Raw genomic sequence first — 15,985 nt, forward strand, 5'->3', positions numbered from 1 at the left:
TTTTATTTTTTGGAGCACTTTGAGAGTTACACCACCCTTTAACAGACAGACGCACGCTTGTCGCTGCTGCTTTAAGGATGCAGGTGCGGCTACAGCCCACACATTTCACAAAGACCGAAAAAAAAGAACAATATTTTAATTGTTTGTGTAGAACACTTTGAGGGTGTCACCACCCTTTAACAGACAGACGCACGCTTGTCGCTGCTGCTTTAAGGATGCAGGTGCGGCTACAGCCCACACAATTCACATAGACAGATAAAAGAAGAAGAATATTTTTATTGTTTGTGTAGCACACTTTGAGGGTGTCACCACCCTTTAACAGACAGACGCACGCTTGTCGCTGCTGCTTTAAGGATGCAGGTGCGGCTACAGCCCACACATTTCACAAAGACCGAAAAAAAAGAACAATATTTTAATTGTTTGTGTAGCACACTTTGAGGGTGTCACCACCCTTTAACAGACAGACGCACGCTTGTCGCAGCTGCTTTAAGGATGCAGGTGCGGCTACAGCCCACACAATTCACAAAGACAGAAAAAAGAACAATATTTTAATTGTTTGTGTAGCACACTTTGAGGGTGTCACCACCCTTTAACAGACAGACGCACGCTTGTCGCTGCTGCTTTAAGGATGCAGGTGCGGCTACAGCCCACACATTTCACAAAGACAGAAAAAAAAAGAACAATATTTTAATTGTTTGTGTAGCACACTTTGAGGGTGTCACCACCCTTTAACAGACAGACGCACGCTTGTCGCTGCTGCTTTGAGGATGCAGGTGGAATCTAGACGGGATTTGGAACCGAGGACACACTACCTCCATCAATTGTCTAAATCCCACTGCACTAATGGCGGATACCGGACGCACGTCTAACACCAACATAGCAGTCAAGGCCTCAGTTATACGTTTTGCTTCAGGATGACTGCTGTCGTACTTCATCCTCATCGCTAGGGACTGTTGGAGGGTCAATTGTTTAGTAAAAGTAGTGATGTTCCTACTTCCTCTCTGGGATGATGAACAACTCCCAGCAGCAGCAACAGCACTAGTAGGAAGTGGTTCTTGATCTTTCCCTATTTTATTTTTATCAGAGAAAGTTTGGTCCTCCATTTATGTTATATTGATATATATACGTGCGGCTAAAGCGCACACAAACACAGAAAATATTTTTTTATTTTTGCTGGAGAGTAGTGCACTTTGTGGGTTACACCACCCTTTAAGAAATGAGCCAGCCGGCTCTTTACTTATGGGACACAGGCGCACGCTTGGCGCTGCTCCTTTGTTGATGCACGTGCAGCCACAGTGCACACAAGTCACAAACACAGAAAATATATATTTTTTTGGTTTGGAGTGTACTTTGGGGGTTACAGAACCCTTTAACGGTCAAGCCAGCCGGCCCTTTACTTATGACACAGGCGCACGCTTGGCACTACTTTGTTGATGCACGTGCGGCTACTGCGCACACAATTCACAAACACAGAAAATAATTTTTTTTTTGGTTTGGACTGGAGTGTACTTTCGGGGGTTACAGCACCCTTTAACGGTCAAGCCAGCCGGCCCTTTACTTATGACACAGGCGCACACTTGGCACTACTTTGTTGATGCACGTGCGGCTACTGCGCACACAATTCACAAACACAGAAAATAAATTTTTTTCGGTTTGGACTGGAGTGTACTTTGGGGGTTACAGCACCCTTTAACGGTCAAGCCAGCCGGCCCTTTACTTATGACACAGGCGCACGCTTGGCACTACTTTGTTGATGCACGTGCGGCTACTGCGCACACAATTCACAAACACAGAAAATAATTTTTTTTTTGGTTTGGACTGGAGTGTACTTTCGGGGGTTACAGCACCCTTTAACGGTCAAGCCAGCCGGCCCTTTACTTATGACACAGGCGCACGCTTGGCACTACTTTGTTGATGCACGTGCGGCTACTGCGCACACAATTCACAAACACAGAAAATAGTTTTTTTTTTGGTTTGGACTGGAGTGTACTTTGGGGGTTACAGCACCCTTTAACGGTCAAGCCAGCCGGCCCTTTACTTATGACACAGGCGCACGCTTGGCACTACTTTGTTGATGCACGTGCGGCTACTGCGCACACAATTCACAAACACAGAAAATATTTTTTTTTTTTGTTTGGACTGGGGTGTACTTTCGGGGGTTACAGCACCCTTAACGGTCAAGCCAGCCGGCCCTTTACTTATGACACAGGCGCACGCTTGGCACTACTTTGTTGATGCACGTGCGGCTACTGCGCACACAATTCACAAACACAGAAAATAATTTTTTTTTTGGTTTGGACTGGAGTGTACTTTCGGGGGTTACAGCACCCTTAACGGTCAAGCCAGCCGGCCCTTTACTTATGACACAGGCGCACGCTTGGCACTACTTTGTTGATGCACGTGCGGCTACTGCGCACACAATTCACAAACACAGAAAATAATTTTTTTTTTGGTTTGGACTGGAGTGTACTTTCGGGGGTTACAGCACCCTTAACGGTCAAGCCAGCCGGCCCTTTACTTATGACACAGGCGCACGCTTGGCACTACTTTGTTGATGCACGTGCGGCTACTGCGCACACAATTCACAAACACAGAAAATAATTTTTTTTGGTTTGGACTGGAGTGTACTTTCGGGGGTTACAGCACCCTTTAACGGTCAAGCCAGCCGGCCCTTTACTTATGACACAGGCGCACGCTTGGCACTACTTTGTTGATGCACGTGCGGCTACTGCACACACAATTCACAAACACAGAAAATATATTATTTTTTTAGCACTTGGGGGGAGCACCCCTGATGGACAGAGCACCCCCTGGACAACACTACAGCACCTCTTTAGGACTGGGACACTGCACAGGACTTTGGAGTGGACACAGCCCCTATGGAGAACTGACTGCACAACACAGTCCAGCCAGCCCCTATGGACTTTGAAGTAGTGGACACAGCCCCTATTAACAACAGCAGCACAGCACAACACAGCCAGCCCCTATGGACTTTGAAGTAGTGGACAACAGCAGCACTACACTACACTACACTACACAGCCCTAACTCCCACCCTCCCTCTTCACTGTCCACAGCCGAGTGAGAAAATGGCGCCGACGTGGGTACCTTATATAGGATCCAAAACCCGCGAGACTCGGAAGGCGGGATGATGACGTTTTGCCTCGATTTCAGATCCGAGTCAGGCGGGAAAAGTCGAGCCTGATTCGGATCGGACTCGGATCGGGGGGGCTCGGGGGGGTTCGGATTTCAGAAATCCGAAACCGCTCACCCCTAACTAAAACCCGTACGCATGCGCAGATGTGCGAATATCGCTCGGAGCGAATGAGCGGCCGCTTACGAGCGGCTCTGAATGAGGTCCACAGAGTGAACTCTTAAATCTGCTAAAGTCAGAAGTTCCCAAACTCCGTCATTACAGTCCAGGTTTTAAGGATATCCATACTAAATCACAGGTGACTTAATTAGTACAGCAGTCAATTTGATTTAACCATCTGGGTTCAAGCATGGATATCCTTAAAACCTGGACTGTAATGGAGGAGTTTGGGAACCACTGTGCTACGTTATTACCCTATGAACATTTTTGCTTTTTACTTCCCTTAAGTTAACATTCGGAGGAGGAAAGAAAAAGAATAAAAAGGAGACCTCTGGAGAAACTCGTCATTAGATGTCTCTAAGGGGCCCGTTTATCAGTAATCACATGATTACTGTGATCTGGGCGCGATATTAGTGCTCATGATCACATTGCAGTAAGTGATCACACCGGTCAAGTGTATTAAAGAGCACCCGCAGGGACAAGGGCTCAGAGTGAAGTGACCAAGTCAGCGGCCATTCCTGTGCCAGGACTTCTGTGCATATATAAAATATGGTCTACAGACCACACGTGTGGTGGCGATTGTGGGGGGCCCGGTAATTTTTGTGATGTGTAGCCCATAGGCAAGATGGTGTTAGCGGTGGAGGCGGGGCTGCAGCGCAGTTCAAAAGTCAAATAGGGGAGCCACACCAACTGTCATTTCACACACTGCCAAACATCACTGGCTGGGACTCACTGGCAGTTGGTGTGACTCCCCTATTTGACTTTTGGACTGTGCTGCAGCCCCGCCTCTGGTGCCTCCACCAATCATAAATTACCAGGGAAGTCCAGGACCAGAGCATTGTGTCCCTCCTGGAGAGGATCATGTTGGGAGGTATGTTAAGACGCAGCATCAGCATACACGTCACATGGCTGAATTACACACTGCAGCACTCGCAGTGCTTGTGGTAGGGTATGGTCAGCCACAAGTGCTGCGTATGGGTCCGATGTTACTCGATGTTACCGATTGTTCCATACACTTCCTGGAGATGACGTGTATTACTAAGGGAAAGTGGGCGTCTTGTGACAGGCTGGTGGGCATCTAAATGGGATCAGTATGAAATCCCGACGCCGGAAGACCGGCAGCTGAAAAGGTAAGTATAAACTAACCCTACTCCCCCCCCTAACCCTAACCCTCCTTTAGGGGTGCCTAGCCCTAACCCCCCCCGGGATCCCCTAACCTAACCCTCCCCCCGCAGCTGTCCGTGCCTATCGCTCGGCTTACCTTCGTTCAGTATGCTGGTCGTCGGGCTCCCGGCGTAAGTATAATGACAGGCGTCAGGATTTCGACACCTGTCATTAGTACCCTGCTGAGATTTGACAGTCGGTAAGCCGGCGGTCACCATTTCGACCGTCAGCTTTCTGACTGCATCCCATCTAAATACATACAGCGATCACACGGCAAGACATAGTGGGCGTGCTAATGTCTTGCTAGTGATCATATGCATACTTTGGCAGCTGACGGCTGCGTGCGAACCCATCTAGCGAGCAGGTCTGAATCAGGCCCACAGTTCATAGACTGAGTTCCAAGACGCCACTGTTCTGGTGTGTAGGGATGTTCCAGTGTCTAGTACTCCGGAGTCTCGAGACATTTAAAGACTAAAGTTTGACGCAAGGTAAACTGTAGGTCGAATAATTATATACAGAAATATGCCAATGCCTTGTTTGCGTTCACGAGCATATGAAAATGCGCATGCTCAACACTAGCTTCCCAGGACTCAGCAATAGTGTCTTGGAGCTCATCTTACAGCCGGTGAAGGGATTGAACATTTCTGCATAACAACCACTTGCATCTAGACATCAGGGCAAAATAAGATCTGCAGGCAGTAGCTGAAAACCTACTGAAGATGACCTCTATTGAAGGACCCCTCACCCACAACATGTTTAAAAAAATACAATTACATAAATAAAAGGGGAATTAATTAAATCTAAGAATTGTTTAGTTCAATTACATGTAGACAGAAACTTACACTCCAGAAATTGCAAGTCTCGTCGCACGCAGTGGGCACTCAAGCTGCGTATATAATCGCAGTGGCTTATTTATGCACACCGATGAAATGGCGTTCAAACGGACAGGCACACCTGCGTTTCTCCGACCACTTCCCCATCACCACCCCCAAACACTGACAGCCTGTCACTCACTGTGCGATGGATACCAATGTGCGTCAGGAAAATCACAGTGCGATCGCCGTGCACGTACAGTGTGGCTTATGCACATACGCAATGGCTTGATCTAAGTACGTAGTTGCATTTGCGATCCTTGCTGAATCAGGCCCTATGTCTGCCCAGAGTAAATACCTCCCAATCTCCATTTATAGTCTTAGCGCTAAAGACACCTTATTAAATAAATCTTATAAGTTCTCAATAGCTCAGTGAAATAGTCACACTTACATCCGTCGGCTTCAATTTTATTCACGTAATCCTTTGCGCTCTTGATGTTCTGAGCTGTCGCTTGGATGGAAAAGCCGGGCTTCCACACGTGTACCACATCCGAGAAGGTGATTATATTGAAGGAGTCATCTCGGTGGAGATCATTCAAGATGACATGCATTGCACTCTTGGTCTGAGCAGAGAATGTAAATAATGTTATGTATACTGCTGTGAGTGTAGACCTACTGCACAATTAAACATGGTGCCTGTATATAACATCCCTATCTTTTATTTAAAGTGCTCTTGTTACTACATTGGAGGCATCCATTTTGTGGGCTGAACCATACATGAGAAGGCAGCATAGCAAATCTTTAGTAATCAGTGCCCCAGTGCCAGCAAAGATAAGTGAGTGTTTACTTACCAATCAAGGGTGGAGATAACATGGACAGAGATAAAGTAATCAGCTCCTCACTGCCATGTCACTAAGTTATGGGGTCTATGTACGAGTCTTGGAGAGAGATAAAGTGTATGGAGATAAAGTACCAGCTCCTAACTGTCATTTTTCAAACACAGCCTGTGACATGGCAGTTAGGAGCTGATTGGCTAGTACCTTATCTCCGCTCACTTTATCTCTATCCAAGGCTTAGTAAATAGACCCCTAAGAGCTTGACTCCAGTTTCCCCAATGACTTTATTATATTTCTATATGGAATTTAAGTGAGATTAATTATATGTTGCCAATATATATAGGAGATTTGAATATTGTTTACATTGTGTTTATATTAAGATTTTTGTATTATTAAATTGGATTTTTATAAAATTAAGGTTGTGTTGCCATTCGCTCTACTTCTTACCGAATCGTATAAACAATTGCGTTTTAGCGCAGGTATATGTTTATAGGATTCATTTCTCATATACTTTAGTTGAAGTTTGTGTTACATTGTAAACTATTATAGGGGGTTTCCCTTTCTACCCGCAGGATGTACTGATTGGTGTTTTTTACATATATACAAAATGAATAATATTTAAAATTAATATAAATAATAACAATTGAAGCGCCTAATTGTCATACTATTTTTAATAACAGATAATGCACGCAGCCGCACATTGCACGGCCTTACAGCTGAATATACCCCGATGTGACCTAATTCTAACTAATAGTAATATTTTAGTTTAGGATGGAATTAGAGTTTAATTGTGTCCATACTGGATGCAATTGTAGGTATTTTTGTGCAAGGGGTCTAGTTGGATGGTTCATTTTTACCAGTGTGACATACTGTGGCATGTGTCTGCAGAATCTTATTGAGGGAATCGGTATGAATTACTGCCGGACGCGGTTCAAATCCCGACAGCGGCTGGCCGACATGGCTGAAAATCCTGATCGTCCCAAGGTAAGTATTAACTAACCTAATCTCCCCCCCTAACCCTAACCCTCCTTAGGGGTGCCTAACCCTAACCTTCCCCCCAGTGCCTAACCCTAATCCCCCCTCTAAGTGCCTAAACCTAACCCCCCCATCCCCGCCGCCTAAACCTAAGTCCCCCGGGGGGGTGCCTAACCCTAACTTCCCCCCCCCGGGGGTGCCTAACCCTAACCCTCCCTTCCACTAGCCTAATTCTAACCTCCCGGGTGGGGTGACTAACCCTAAGTCCCCCCCCGGGAGCCCTAAACCTAACCCTCCTCCCCGCGGCTATCCGCGCTCGGCGTCACTTCGATCGGGATGCCGGGCGCCAGTCTCCCGGCGTCGGTCATTTAACCCTCGCCGGGATACAGCAGTCGGGAAGCCGGCTGTCGGGATTACGTCCGCTGGCTTCCCAACTGCATACCTTATTGAGAAACATGCTATTTTATAATGTCCTTTTACACCCCTTTTTCTCAATGGAGCCACATACCTGTAAAGCGCCTTTGGGCTGTGAAGGCTACATTACAGTTGGGCCCCTTCCCCAACGATAATAATGGCAGCTGAGAGACTGCATCTTGCATCAATATAAATATTCATAAAAGGTGAGTAAAGGGAAGACTAAAATATAGGAAGACACCCTGGAATCAAATGGATGCTTTTACTAAGCTTCTGTTCTTAAAAACATGCAAATGCAAATCAAACTCTTTAGTTCTAATTTCCCTATGAACATTAGAAATTACACTTGAAGTCGGGAGCACTGCTCAACCGTAAGTTCTCATTATCATCATGTATCCAATGCAATCGTCACGTTTGACATGCGGTGTAACTAGTCACCAACCACAAGCAAAGTGTAACCCTCAAAATGAACTCATTATAGCCTTCTCTGCTGTATGTTATAACAAGACATGATTGCCAGGGCCGTAGCTAGGGTAGTGCGGCCGGTGCCATCGCACAGGGCACCACAGGTCAGGGTCGCTGTTTGGGCCTGTCAAATTTCTGTTTATTATCATTCTCACTTGTAGCTTCCTCTTATTTCATCCCCAGCATATCTTGGGCTCTCCTATCACTTCCCTGGCCCTTCCCCATGCGGCCATTCCCCTGTTTGGGTGTATTATGTCCCTTTGAAAAATGAGGGGGCACCAATGCTCTTTCTGGCACAGGACACCAATAAGTCTAGTTATGGCTCTGATGATTGCCATGTACACAGGCACACACACTGTCTACAGAATCTTCAGGACAAAGGCACTTTATACATATAATAAAATTTATGTAATTTCTCCAAACATTAGCTTGAGCCCCAGGGATGCCAAAACTGGCCATTTAATACTGGCGATATGTAGACTACACATGCTGCTTGTTGTTTTTCTTTCATTCAAATACATGCTTTTTGGTGTTGGTGTACAATTGAAAGGCATGCCTGAGAGAGCCAATGGTATTCAAACATAATTGAAAGTCATCAATGTAAAAAACTCTACTCATCTATTCATAATAGTGAGGATCAGTGACATTTAGATTTATGTAGTGTTTTAGAACCGTAGCTCAATGATCCGTACATCTTTGGAAAGAATAAATTAAATTCAAAGCATCTATAAACCAAATGTAGTCCAGCGTCACATGACACCACATTGCGTCACATTCTAATTTGCCGATAAGAGACACCTCCCGATGTTGGTAAATCTGCAGCATGTTCCGAGATCTCTACAGTTTTCTATTTGAAAACTTTGTAACGATGCAACCACTTTAGCACTGTGAGACACACAAAGACTTACCTGTTTCATTTTGGTGCCAAACATTGACCCGCTGACATCGATGACGAAGATGACGTTTTTCTGAATTGTTGGTAGCCCTCGTGGGGCAAAGTAGTGAACAAAATATCCATTGTATATCTGGATGACAAACAGGAGAGATGAGTTTCGAGGTGTGTAACTTTGAAGGGGCTCGTCAAATTACATCAGAAGATTTACCTGAACATCCCCTGCAAGATCTTTCAAGGTCACGTCGTACTGGATAACAAAATCTGCTGCAATGCCAAAGTTGGATTGGGCAGTCTGCTCCTTAGGTGTTGGTTGGAAAGTGACCCGTGCGCAGTTAGAGCTCTTTTCTATCTCGGTGGATGGAGGCATTGCTGTCTCACCTGTAGAAGAGATAGATAAGTACTTCCGCCATGTTGTAGACATTAGGCCAAAGCACATGATGGAAAAATGATAGGTATCGGAACTGGCAATCAGATATCATTTACCCAAAGCTGACTTTAAATTATTTTGTATATCAACTTCCAGCCAAATTAGCAGCATCTAGCCTTGTGTGCTAGTGGGTAGAACATACCTCGCACATTGTTGGTAATCAGACGGCTGGCACGCAGAGGCAGAACTCGGACATAGTCTATCCCTGTCCGTTCAGAGATTGTCACCTGCACGGTGAGGTTCTGGACTACCTGCCCTGGCCTCACGCTGACAGGGTGCTCGTATTTCCCCAGGTGTCTTCTCAGCAGTTCCTCATAGGTCAGCGTGAAGGTGATCTCCCCACCAGCCTCCACATTCATAGACACACGGAACTTCTCTGTCTCTCTGTCCCTGCAGTGATGGAAATCCAATTACTTTCTATTTTAATTCTGTCACAAACATGTCGTAAATTAAAGTGCAACCATCGTCCACATATTATGGAGTCATTATGAAAGCTCTGGCTGGCCCCAATGCTGGTTGGGGTCATCGTTATGCCCCATTGTGTTCCTTTTTAAAAACAAAACAAAACAAAAACATTTTATTTGAATGGTCGTCAGCAAAAGGAAAGAGAACATAAAGCAATTAGTACAGAAGATAAACAACAGACAACAGAGCCTGATTCAGAGGTGGAGACAGAAGTCCCCTGAGCTGCGTCTATTGGCGGTGGCCCTTGTACAGCTTTATGCACAAGCCTATACACAGCCATTCCCTTGTGAACATCCGTGTTTTTAGAAAAAGGCACAATTTAGTAATCCTATGAGCACTTTTCCGGAACAAGAAGCTCCTTAATTGTTGTGAATTGAACTTCACCTGATTACACTGATTACTAGCATTATTTGTTCTGGATTTGGTTGACCAGTGAGCACTTCCGCCTCTTGAAAAAGCCGCCAGGTGCGGGGAAACGCATCGAGGATACGGGACCTGTGGCAGAACTCCCCTGTGAAACCAAATTGGACTCACCGGCACCTCCCCGTGATACCGCTAAGCCTTGTGGGGTTTCCATCTTACAGGGCTCCGAACAGGGGAGCTCCATGGAGAGGAGAGCTGCGTTGTTGCACTGGGGGGATTATTCACATTATTGGATGACTCGCTGTTCACCTGCTATTTGAGCCAAATCTTAGCTCACTATGGGGCCCATTTATCAAAGTGCATTTGAGGTAAATTCCCCGAAAACACCTGTTTTTGGGGGTTTACCTCAAATACTAAGTATCCCCCGAATGTATGAAGGATGGACCGCAGCAGGTATCTCCGATACCTGCTGCGATCCCTCCATTGCCGCCGGCAGCCGCCTCCCCCATAGGTTTCTATGGGGGATGCGATGCTGCCAAATGTATCAATATCGGGAATGCTAAGCAAAATGCGATCCTTAATAAATGGGTCCCACTGACACCGTTAGTACTGTGGAGTGCTGGTACTCTGGACAGCTCACTGTTTATTATCTCATGCTGTAACATATGGTTACATATCTATTATTAACATTCTACTACTGGAGTACTGTGGAGAGCTGGGATTCCCGGCGGCTGGTTGCGAATGATTTAAAGTTGCAAAACTTTACTACATTTTTGTTATTCATATCGTAGATCAGTGACATAAAGTTACTAATTTGCAAAACAATAAGGATTAATATATAAAAGTATTACAATTGCAGAAGGCTTTTTGGGAAGTGAGATCATATTTGTATTGAACAATTTTATTATTTTGATGCCTGCCATTAGCTAGCTAATTTATAGGCGCTGCTTTTATTAGATTCATGTGCTCTTTTTTTCATATAATATTTGTTTTTAAATTTGTGTATTAATAACCCTACTTCCGGGAGTTTTATAAATGTTGGTTGTCTATAAACAAAGATATATTTGATTTGTATCAATAAATTATTGAATTATGATCCACTGTTGTGAGTGATAAGCGCCCCCTACTATTTTGTCTTTTTACACGTTTTGTTGGTAGAGGTTTGGCAAAGCCTCTTTGTGGGTGTGCAGCTTTGATTATCAGCAGAGGATAGGTTGTCTATACACCCCTACTGGCTCCTGGATTATTTTTGCTGTTTATTGAATCTCCCTGCGTGCGCCTGAAATCTCAACTGCGACTCTATATGAACACAATGGGAATGCATGCGTGGTGCGACATAGACGCATGCGCAGTAGTAAAACATTTCTCCACCACGTCCGACATCGGCAGTGCGTCCACCCCTAAATCTGGCCCAGAATGTCAAAAATTAAAATCCGAGAAGAGCGTAACAGAGGGCCTGATTCAGCAAGGAACGCAGTTGCTAATACGCACGCAATCATCCGATTGTTGCATACTGCCCATGCATTTGCATTGCAGTGCGCGAACAAGGCACGCAGACCCATCGCAGAGTGATTGACAGGAAGTACCATTTGTGGGTGGTAACGGGGAGGATGGGGGGTCGGGCGAACGCAGGCGTGCCAGTGAGTTTCAACGGCGTTGCAGGGGCTTGCATAAATTATCCACTGCGATGCCCTATGCAGCCTGAGGCTTGATAGCGTGCGTGGAAGTTAACAATAATGTCAGGGCTTGTGCAAGTGTACGTGAGGCTGTGATGGTACTCGACTGTACCGATGGTTTCGCAGTCCTGCTAAACCAGTGGTTCTCAAACTCGGTCCTCAGGACCCCACACAGTTCATGTTTTCCAGGTCACCCAGCAAGAGCACAGGTGCATTCATTACTCACTCAGATTTTAAAAGATCCACAGGTGGAGCTAATTATTTCACTAATTCTGTGAGGAGACCTGGAAAACATGCACTGTTTGGGGTCCTGAGGACCGAGTTTGAGAACCTGTGTGCTAAACATTACGGATGTGTGCTAAGTAAAGTGGGTGTCCTTATGTAGGGCAGCGGTGGCATTGCGATCGCAATGGATTAGCATACTAACGCAACTGAACTGCATGCTATTGCATTCGCAGTTGCATTCCTTGCTGAATCCCAGAGTCCACTGTCAGCCATTGAGCAACAAATAAGTATAAGAAATAAATCCAGAATAATTAGATATAAATGTTACAAACATGAAAAAAATATAACTCGTTAAGCAAACACAATCCCACCATACCACGGTATTAACCCAAAGCTAAAAAACCATAAGAACAGAAGGTAAAGTAGTGTAAAAGTATTTAAGATAGGGGAAGAAATCTTAAGGAATCAAATAGACCTTTTAGTCATAATATAAAGGTGGCACCATTTTGTAACACCTCCAAATTATAACAGGAAGTTAAGAATTTTCAAATGGAATCTTTGAACATCCAGCAGCCATGTCTCAAAAAAAAAAAAATGGAAAGTGCAGGCTCTCTGATCAAGGTTCATCTGGACTTTCTCGGTACATAAAGTATCATAAACATTTTAACATAATCGTAGGTTTGCCTGAGGCCCTGAGGGCATCCGTATCTTTCAAAAGAATGGCTGCATAAGCCTCTGACAAATTAGCGCTTAGCGATTTGGCAGAAAACTTTGTTTTATAAGACACATGAGTAAATATATGGCCCCATATCAGAGCCGTAACTAGACTCTTTGGTGCTCTGTGCCAGAAAGAGCATTGGCGCCCCCCTCATTTTTCAAAGGGACAAAATGCACCCAAAGAAGGGGAATGGCCTCATGGGGAAGGGCCAGGGAAGAGATAGGGGAGGCCAGGAGATGCTGGGGATGAAATAAGAGGAAGCTACAAGTGAGAATGATAATAAACAGACATTTGATAGGCCCAAATAGCGCCCCCTGACCTGTGGTGTCCTGTGCGATGGCACCGGCCGCACTACCCTAGCTACGGCCCTGCCCCATATCACCATCTTAGATGGGGAGGGTTAGGGTTAGGCTGCGGGAGGGGAAGTTTAGCGTTATTCTGCGGGGTGGGGGGAGGATTAGGGTTAGGCTGCGGGAGGGGAGGGTTAGGGTTAGTTTGCGGGAGGTGAAGTTTAAAGTTAGGCTGCGGGAAGGGAGGACAATGGTTAGGCTGCAGGAGGGGAAGTTTAGCGTTAGGCTGCGGGGGGGGGATTAGGGTTAGGCTGCAGGGGGGGAGGATTAGGGTTAGGCTGTGGGGGGGAGGATTAGGGTTAGGCTGCGTGGGGGGAGGATTAGGGTTAGACTGCGGGGGGGGAGGGTTAGGGTTAGGTTTATGGAAAGGTGGGCTAGGGTTAGGAGTAGGGTTAGAAGGGTTACAATACTTATCTTCATGTGTCAGGATTTCCAACGTTTGGGTTATGCTGCATTCTGACCGCCGGCATTATCGCCGCCAGGATCACATACCCAACCCCTTTATCATTCCATTAAACAAATTTAATGAAATAGGTTGCCCCCCTCATTAGCCAGGTCATCCCCTATCTATACTATACTAACACAAGGGATGTGGCTCAGGAGTTGGATCACGTAACTATGGACCTTCATGTCCCAGTCAGCAGGAAAGAGCCAGTCGGCGAATAGTGGGCAGGCCCATAGAGAGCTAGCCTGGACCTCATACTTTTCAGCGACGTGGCCTTACTTCGGAAGGTATGGCCATGCCACTCTTAGAAAAAGAAAATAGGAAAAAAAGTATTTACCACAGAGCTGCTCACTTAAAAGGGCCGATGCTGTGAGCCCCTCAGCCAGGGGCAAATCCAGGGGGGGAGAGGCAGCAGTCTCCCTTCCCCACTGCAGCCCAGCACTCGGCAGTGTGTGCTGGGCTTAGGAGGGAGTTTGCAGGTAAGAGGGGAGGGGCGGCGGCAGATCCGGGCCGCCGCCAGGCCCCTCCAATAAGCCCCGTCCTGGATAATTAGTACCCACCCCACTCTTGGTACCCCTGATAATGGAAAGAAAACACATTACAAACAACATTAGCAATATACATCAGACAGCAATACTGTGGAACAGTGGGCAGTTAGCGAGCATGCACATTTTTATCTTTATACGAACCAAATAAACCAACCAACGAAGTCGCAAAAATTCAATAACAAAAGAAAAACAGTGTGAAATGGGGGGATGTAGTGGTGAGGGAACGACATTAAGGCATGGCCATCCAGGTGTCATGAAGAAGCGAAGAATGAACATTGCAAAAAGAAAGTGGGTGCCTCATTTCTATGTCCATGATATGGAGGCTTTGAAAAACTGGGTGAATGGAATTTGATCAGTCAGCAGAGTCCATGGCAGGAAATGAAGCTGTAGGTAGTAGCCTCCTGTGGGGAGTAGATGAGGAGTTGATGAAAATAAGGCTTTCCATTATGCATGTTTCTCAATTTCACTGGATAAAGCAGAGTGAAATGGACACCAGCTGGAAACAGTTGGCCACACATAGGAGAGAACTCTTGACACCTCATAGCTACTTGGTAGGAAACATCCTGAAAAAGTAGCAGCTTTTCGCCATTGTAGGTAAGGCCTGGGTGTTTGCGAAATGCGTCACAGAGCAGAACTTTATCACATAATCAAGTATTCAAGGCCTCTGCATATCCAACTGATGTTCTGGGCTTATCCTATGCACCCTCTCCACTAGCACAGTTTCCCGATTCTGAAGGAAGCCAATTCAAGACCAGCTGCATAAGTTCCTTAGGTTTAACCGATCCTGGTAGACCAATGTGCTACAAATTGTTTCATTTGTTGCAATTCTCATGATATTCCATTTTTTTCCTGAAGGGAGGAGATGGTTTATTTCTGAGTTCAGTTTAAATCGTGTGCCATGCTCTGCAGTTGATATGCGTTGCTCTGCCTCCTCTAGCTCTAGGCATCTGGTTATAGCGAGTGAGGTGGGCGTGGTACAATTCCACAGCCTCCTTTACACCTGGCAACTTTTTTCCCAATAAAGGGGCCTTCTGGATAAAGTTGGCCCTCTTTTTTGGGGGATGTCAGCAATGCCACTCAAGACATAACTTTTTTAAGGAACAAGGGGGGGGATGTATAATAGTGGCACAGATCGTGCCGCTATAACTCTTTCTGCTTCACCTCTTTACCAAGGCGAAGTAGGAAACACTAACGATGAGATGTAAGTGGCGATCTCCACTTGAGCCCACAGCACATCAGCCTAGTGCTGATGCGCTGTGTCTCACTCTTGGCCGCCTCTACTGGGCATGCGCGGGATCTCACAAGAATTGCGAGATCCCGCGTGCAGCCACTGAAACCGGCAGCCACCGCAGCAGGTAACTGACAGTTCATACATTGCCCAGGTTATTGGTGCTGCTATCTTATAGATGGTAGCGCCGATAAAGACAGGTGTGCATAGCGCCAATGTCATTTAATGCCAAGCCAATAATACATGCGGGGAGAAGCGGTATCAGCACACATAATTGATACCACTTTGGCTGTTCATACATCTCCCCCATTGTTGTTTAAATTAGATAAATTGGCTTAGAAGATGATTTTATCAGGTTCCCCCTGCTTTATATTATTTTTTTCCGTCTCAGATGTGGCACAAATCTGTCCCTCTGTTATACTTTCATTGTGACATCTTTTGCACCTCAAAGTTGCACTTTGTATAAAACTGTTGTTTTAGATGCACTTGGACCAATGTAAAAAAACAATGAACACATGAAAGTGAGACATAATAAAGATTATCATTTGTGTCTCTCACTCTCATAATTACTTTAAGACATAAATATAGTAGTATTTTAGGAGAGAAAAAAATTAAAAGTTGAAATTAAAGGAGGAGTGAAAGCTGGCAATTTGATGGAGATGTCATCA

The 15,985-nt window shown here is 45.6% G+C and overlaps 1 protein-coding gene across 2 annotated transcripts in view; it reads right to left on the reverse strand.

Moving 5' to 3' along the window:
• The window catches only part of ITIH6 (inter-alpha-trypsin inhibitor heavy chain family member 6), a 97,473-nt gene that overhangs the window by 43,197 nt on the left and 38,291 nt on the right, over positions 1 to 15,985 (reverse strand). For both annotated transcript variants that reach the window (XM_088455678.1, XM_088455677.1), the window contains exons 5-8: positions 9,442 to 9,689; positions 9,081 to 9,250; positions 8,886 to 9,002; positions 5,739 to 5,910 (exon numbers count right to left, since the gene is read on the reverse strand). In XM_088455678.1, the coding sequence (XP_088311804.1) occupies positions 5,739 to 5,910; positions 8,886 to 9,002; positions 9,081 to 9,250; positions 9,442 to 9,689 (707 nt within the window). The remainder of the gene's footprint in view (positions 1 to 5,738; positions 5,911 to 8,885; positions 9,003 to 9,080; positions 9,251 to 9,441; positions 9,690 to 15,985) is intronic.

The sequence above is a fragment of the Taudactylus pleione genome, unplaced genomic scaffold (assembly GCF_031769625.1).
Source record: "Taudactylus pleione unplaced genomic scaffold, aTauple2 ptg000665l, whole genome shotgun sequence".
NCBI lineage: Eukaryota > Metazoa > Chordata > Amphibia > Anura > Myobatrachidae > Taudactylus > Taudactylus pleione.